At 46.3% G+C, this 7,232-nt stretch overlaps 1 protein-coding gene across 1 annotated transcript in view; it reads right to left on the minus strand.

Annotated features, from left to right (window-relative positions):
- RNF7 (ring finger protein 7) overlaps positions 1–7,226 on the minus strand; it is an 11,098-nt gene extending 3,872 nt beyond the window's left edge. The window contains exon 1 of the mRNA XM_019533002.1: positions 7,124–7,226. Within this exon, the coding sequence (XP_019388547.1) occupies positions 7,124–7,214 (91 nt within the window). The 5' untranslated portion in view covers positions 7,215–7,226. The remainder of the gene's footprint in view (positions 1–7,123) is intronic.
- Positions 7,227–7,232: the final 6 nt, after the last annotated feature.

Below are 7,232 nucleotides of genomic sequence, written 5' to 3' on the forward strand. Positions count from 1 at the left end.
GGCCCAGCTCCAGAGAGCCCCTGCCAGCCGGGACCCTGTACTCCTGCTGCCCTGCTCTGGACCCTGCTGGTACTGGACCTGCAACACAGGTATGGGGCCTGCTCCTGCACCCGCTCACTCCCAGTGCCCCCCAGCTCCGTGGTACATGCAGGGGGGCAGCCCACAGCACCAGCCCCCTGCTTGCCAGCAGGGAAGAAGCTGGTGCTGAGCATGGGGGAAAGACAGCTCCTTGCCTGCCCCGTGGCCTTGCTGCAGCCTAGCTTGCAGCCCATGTGGGGCTGTCCTGAGCAGGCACAGGCAGCCCCAGGCGGGCTGTGAGCAGCTGCAGCACGGGATGCCGGCCACGGGGCGGGTGAGGGGCTGCTTCCCCCCCACCCCCAACACCAGCTTGTAACCCGCCCCTGCTGCCAGCCTGAGCCCCATGTCAGCTCTGGGCTCGCCTGTCAGGGCTGCGCTGCGGCGGCAGCAGCTGCAGCCCCCCCCACTTGCTGCACTGGGAGGTGTTTGCTGCTGCTGCCCTCCTGGAGCTCTCGTGCTGGACAGCAGCAGCCAATGCTGCCTGGCCTGGCGGGGACAGAATGGTCTGTGGGCCGTATTTTGCCTTACTGCTACTTCGAGTTCGTATTCCCTTGCCCAGTCCTCACTTCATCAACCAGTGAAAAGAAAAGAGAATGGAAGCTCGATACTGACTATTCCTCAAGCGGGGGGGGAGAGGGGGGGAAGAGAAGAAGGGAAGGAAAACAGCTGAATAGACAGCCAGAATGGTACTTTGTGTCTGAAGTCATACTGAGTGCAGTGAGCACTGCTGTAGTGACTACATTGACTACTTTTGTTCAGGAGTATCCATCCTCAACATACAGGATTCAACTGTCCATCTTCAACATCATCATCTCTATCTACTGTTTCAGAGTTATCTGCTAATGATACCACTGTTCCAGTCAAATGCATGTCACATAGCATATCACCTGTAGCAAAAAGAAAAAAAAGCTCCATCATCCTGAAACAATAGATAAGTTTGTAATAAGGACCAGCAGATCACAGCAGGAGGTAACTGAAAAAATTGCTGTTTATGCAACAAACTCTCCTTTCCATATTGTTGAGAACACACATTTGATTGACATGGTTCAGTCATTACGACCAGGATATAGTCCACCCAACAGAACAGATATAACAGGCAAATTGCTGGATGAAGTGTATGAGAAAGAAATTGAACAGTGTGCAAAAAATCTAGAGGGGAAAATTGTTAATCTGAGTCTTGATGGGTGGAGCAGTGTCCACAATGATCCAGTAATATGTGCTTGTGTGACAATAGAAGAAGGGACTGTCTACCTTTCAGAAAAAATTGATATATCAGGAAATGCACACACAGCAGATTACTTACAAGAAGTAGCAGTAAAAGCTATAACAAACTATGAAAAAAATTCAAAAGTCTAGTATGCTGCTTTGTTCCAGACAATGCTGTAATGTGTCAAAGATGAGGAGAAAGCTAGAAGAAAGTGAAGAAAGTCCCAAGCTCATAACATATGGCTGTAGAGCTCATTTGATGTACCTCTTAGCCAAAGACTTCAGTGCTCCATAAATAAAGGCTAGTGTTGAAATTGCAAAATATTTCCATTAACAACTACTATGCAACAGCTGCTCTGAAGAAAACAGGAGGGACCGAACAAATTCTTCCACAATATCTGTGATGGAATGCAGCAGTGGACTGTTCTGAGCAATATGTTGAGAACTGCCCTAATCTGATGACAATTTGTAAGCAAAATCGTGACAAAATAGATGGAACTGTCATAGCCAGAGTTCTGTATTCCTCTTTAGCCCACTGTTGAGAACACTATCCTGAAGCCTATTTCTGTAGCTTTGAACAAAGTGCAGGGAAATGGCTGTTTTATTGCTGATGCTGTTGCAATTTGGAAGAAACCGAGTGAGAACTTGAAAAAAGACATACTGTACACAGTGACAAAGTTAAATTACAGGCATTAAAAAAAACGAATAGATCAGGCACTATCTCTAGCTCATTTTCTTGTCAATATTCTCAATACTTAGTACCAGGGTCAATCTTTAACTGCTCAAGAAGAGGAGTTGGCTATAACATGGGCATCCAGCAATCATAATACCAACTATAATAAATTTCAGCACTAAGGGTGAGCCATTTAAGAAATATATATTTGCTGATGAGATTTTTAAAGAAAGTCACACCAGTAAACTGGTGGAAGTCACTTAAGCACCTGGATCCATCAGAGACTATTGAAGTGATAATCCACAACAGAAAAAGCAGGAAAGGTTGTCTTTCTTTTCCAGACTATGAATAAACAGGCAGAGGGAGGTGAAGACTGAGTTTGCTGCATAACCTAGTATTTTTTCTCATGTTGACCTGGCTGAAATAATCTATTTAATTTTTGCTGAAAACACATTTCACATTTATAACTAAAACAGTTAAAATTCAAAAGTACCTAAGCTTGTTTTGTTAAAACAGTTATACATGTTTGTTGCTGAAGAAAAACATCCAAAATACAAGCTTGTTGTTTCAGTTAAAAAAAACAATTTAAATATCTGTTGTTTTTGGTGATGGTTTTTGTCGTCCTCCCAATACAGCATGGCAAAACAAACCCCCAAATATCCATCCCAAATCTAGTGAATTGGAGATAGTTCACCTCCCAATGACTTTACAAGTATCTGCTTGAATTAGCTTTGGTAAATAAAATCATAATTCAGTCTTCTGACGTAGATGCAAAATTAATCTGAAAAAAATATCAAAAATCACTGTTTTGAATGTATAGTGTATACCTTCTAAAAATGAAATCTACATCCATCTCTGAGTTGTGAATAATAAGTATTAAGGTCATATCAAACAACAAGAATGCACTTTTTGTAGAAAACAATGATTAAATTGAGGCTTCCTGACTAGCAATTTAAATTGTGATTTAAATCAATCAGTTTTAAATCAAATCCATTCTGATCAAAATCACTCTAAAATTCTTTTTTAAACCAACAAAAAACCCTGATACAGACAAACACACAGAGCAGATTTCTGTATCTAACTCCATATAATTTTTTTCCCTTTGTCAAACTAGGAAATGGAAGAATTTTTACCTCTTAATTTAAACCTTTACTTTAACTGGCATGAGTAGAAATAGTCTGTATTGCTCTTGCACTATTGTTACCACTTTATAATCCAGGTTAAATACAGCCTAAGACTGGATATGACTAAAATCTTTATTTTTTGAACCAACGTTATCCTACTGAAGCTTGGTCAAGGATCTCAATCTCAATGTAAACTTTATCTGTTATGCATCTAAAATTGTGTGTCAAATGTTTTCAGTACTAAAGCATCTAAAATTGTGTCAAGTGTTTTCAATGCTAAAGCTCCTTACATAAGGTCAACGTAAAAAAAAATCATAAGAATAAGTGGGGGTTTTCACACGTGCTCTGGGGTTGGGAGGGTTAAACAATATGGCTCCAAGCACCACTTTAATTAAAGCACCCTCAGTGTCTAGTATATTCAGCATCCCATGCTTCAAAATGGTGGCAGAGGAACTTTAACTAAAGCTCATTTGATAAGCTTTAGTTAAAGCAACCCCACCACCATTTTGAAGCACAGGGATGCTGAATACATGAGATGTAGAGGCTGCTAAATAATGCTAATTAGCTCCGAGACATAATTACAGCACATCAGAGCAGTGTTCCCACACACTGTGATAATGTTATTCTGGGCTACTGCCTTTTTCTCTTTAGGGTGCTCTAAAATCCTCCCAGCTCAAAAGAACATTTTCAATACAGACAACTCTATGAGAAATGGCTGGGTTGGTGGGCACATCCCCTTCTGCAATGCTGGAGAAAAACTGGACTCTGTCACCACTACAAGCATGAAGGGCTCCTAGAAGAAGTATGGGTAATCTGTATAGCCAAACAATGGCAGGCTGATTAAGGAATTATAGATTTGTCTATAATCTCTTAATGCTCTTGAAGATAACAGGTTATTTTATAATAACAGAATGGAGGAAGCAATGAAGGAATTTAAGGATCCAATACAAATCTCTCTTATTTGGTATGTTTTCTGTCAAACTTGACGAAGAATGTCTTGCATTCAAAAATTTGTCTAACTTTATTTCAACCATGCAGTTGGAATAAAAGATATCCATAAAATCTATCACCCCCCCTAAAAAAGATGTCACCCCCCCCCCTAAAAATCCTTGCTTCTCCAATACCTGGACCATCATGGCTACGCGACTCTAGCACTACAGAAAATATGAATACTCAACGCTTCAAAAACTACAATTAATATTAGGGGTGCACCAATAAAGATTTTCTTGGGCAATACCAACAGTCAATAATTAACCAACCATATTGGCTGATGCCGATCAAATAACTCATATTTAGTAATAGTGCAAGGCATTTTAAACTACTGACATAAATAAACCTTATTTTGTTTTGCATTTAAACACGTACATACACACAAACACACATGCCTCCTGCTTGTCCCAGCCCTTGATAAGGAAGGCAGTGACTGCCTTTGTTCCCAAGCATGTTGCACTCTGCTTCGTGCTGTCCTGGGGTAGACCCTTGTGCAGACAGCAGTGCCAGGTGTTTTGAGCCTCAGAGCACGCCACTACTTCAGCGCCAGCAGGCCCTGCTCAGCCAAGCTCCTGGGGCCACCAAGGAGAAGCTGCTTTTGCAAAGGCACTTGGTGCCCAGTGAAGCAGAATGTCCCTGGAGTGGTACATTACTTTGCCTGAGCGCAGCCCAACATCTCCATGGCAGCCTTGGTACTCAGGCTCCTGCTGCATGTGCAGCACTGCCATGGCAGCAGCAGCAGAAGCCAGTAACAGGCCCTGTGTTGCTGAGTTTGGTGCCCTGTGATTGCTCCCAGGCACCCTCTCCCCTTCTCACTGCTTGCCAGGGCCTGTAGCCTGCTGTGGGCTTGGGTCAGCGGCAGGGCATGGGGACCAGACTACACTCACCAGTGTGCTGTGGGCATGCGGCCGTAATTATAGGCTACAACAACCAAAAAAAAGATGATAGCCAGCAATGTCATTTCTCCTTTTATTGGTGCTGATCTGATAGCCAACCAGTATATTGGTGCACCCCTAATTAATCTTAAAAAAAAGTCAACTTCCACATTATGGGATAATGAGGTAACATTATTTTTAAATGTGCTTCACATATGGAAAACTTTAACAGCAACTTGGGTGCATGTATGTGCATTTAATACTTTGAAGGGTTTGGGATTGATAGGCCTTGAAAAAGAAGCATATACGCCACTGGTCTCCAACCCTTTTAGGTCAGAGATTACTTCTGGAACTTAAAAGGTACGAAAGATCCCCCCCCCGCCCAGCAGATAAGTCTGTGGGGAGGGGAAAGGGCCATGGGGGAGGGCAGATCAAGACCCACCCTACTCCACTCCCTCCCTCACCACTAGGGCCTTGATTGCCACCTCCCCCCACCCAACGGCAGTGAGGGAGGGGCAAGCCCTGCATAGCCAGAGCGGGGCCAGAGACAGAGCTGCGAATAGCTTGTCCAGTGAGCGGGGGGGGGGGAATGCAGCCTGGGAGGGCAGCTGTGCTCCCGGATCTGCACGCAAGGCTCTTCCTGGCTGGGCTACTCTCAGACTGGGCAGCTGCGGCAGTGGCTCTGGGAGTAGGACCACAGGGGTTGGGGGCGTCCCCAGCCCAGGATTGACTTGAAGAGCCTCCGGGATCCACTGGTTGATGACATCTGATATAGACTATGTATCCTTAGCACTAATCTTTCAGTATAGTGTGGCTAATACTAGTACAAATGCTGCCAAGTTTATCTAGCAACACTCATTGGTTTACATTTTTTTTTTTTGTTTGTGACCAAAGTCTGGTGGCATTTCAGGAAAGCACATAAACACCAAGACCTTCCCTATGCCTGAAGAAGGGCGTTTGTCCCCGAAAACTTGCAAAGAACAATTTTCTAACTATTTAGTTGGTCTAAAAGATATCACATCTAACCAAAGAATCTTGTCTGCCTAAGTCCTTAGACCAACACAACTACAAACAATAACAGCTGGAGGAGGGGAGGACACGTAGCATGAGGGGGGTGCCCACGTGGTCTGGACAGCACATGGCCAAAGAGCCCATGGCCCCTGACCACTCAGAAGTTAGACAGCCCTGTTTAGGCCATCATTGCAAAACTGTTTTCAGCAAGCGCAGAAGCTGTATGGTCCAGCTTCTTGGGAAGGGAAAAGTACTCCAGAGCTATAAAGGGGCAGAGGGACTGTACAATGGTGTGCAATGACAGTTCCCAACCTTTGTGGACAGGAGCCTGCATCCCTGCCCAGACAAAGTGCCTGCCACAGCTTTTGTGAATGGAGCAGCACCACATTTCAAGAGCTGATATATGGATGCCAGCCAGCACTCACATCTTTCCCCAGGGGCTGGTCAGTGGGGGTGGGGGCAGTACCATACCTAGACCCAGCCCTGGGCAAGCTTTTAGTATCGGGCCCCCCTTTTTGCCACAGATAATGATAATCATAAGCCGACAATGGGAAAAAGCTACCATTTTTGGGCCCTGGGCAGCAGCCTGGTTCACTCCTGCCCGTGTCTGGGTGGGGGATGGTTCAGGAAGGGACAACCCTGGACCTGCTTATCTTCTCTGCTTGTCTCCTCACACCCCACAGGACCAGTCAAAGGATCTGGCCCCCCAGGGTGCCCCATGGCCCTGGCTGAGAACCCCTAGTGGAGAAAGGCTTTGTATCCCCAGTAAACTGAATGCAAAGGACACCCCTGCTGATCCAGGAGTGACTGTAACTACTCCACAGCCAAATGCCATCTATCAGGGGAGGCACTGCCCCTGCTCTCCAGTCACCTGGACAGGGTGGAAGGGAGCCAAGCCCTGCAGACAGCGCAGAAGGCTCTGGTACCACAGAGCGGCCAGGGAAACACCAGCGAGCCGGGCTCTGGGTTGCTGGCACCAGCTAAGAAGCCGACTGGACTCAACGCGGCCTGGCTGCGACCGCAGCGCCGCCCCCCGCAGCTCTAGGGATGTCCCCGGCGCGCGGGAAAGGGTGCGCGGGGCGGGGCGAAACGCGGCCGCCGGGGAAACCGCCCACCCACCCTCCGCGGCCTTTTCCGGAGAGCGGCCGAGGCCCGGCGGCGCTCACCCATGACCTGCACGCGGCAGATGGCGCAGGTGTCGCACTCCACGTCCCAGCTCCACATGGCCACCGCGTTCCACTTCTTGAGCGAGAACATCCTGTCGGCGCCGCCCGA

Source organism: Crocodylus porosus, unplaced genomic scaffold (genome assembly GCF_001723895.1).
Source record: "Crocodylus porosus isolate Cpor-Errol unplaced genomic scaffold, CroPor_comp1, whole genome shotgun sequence".
Lineage (NCBI taxonomy): Eukaryota > Metazoa > Chordata > Crocodylia > Crocodylidae > Crocodylus > Crocodylus porosus.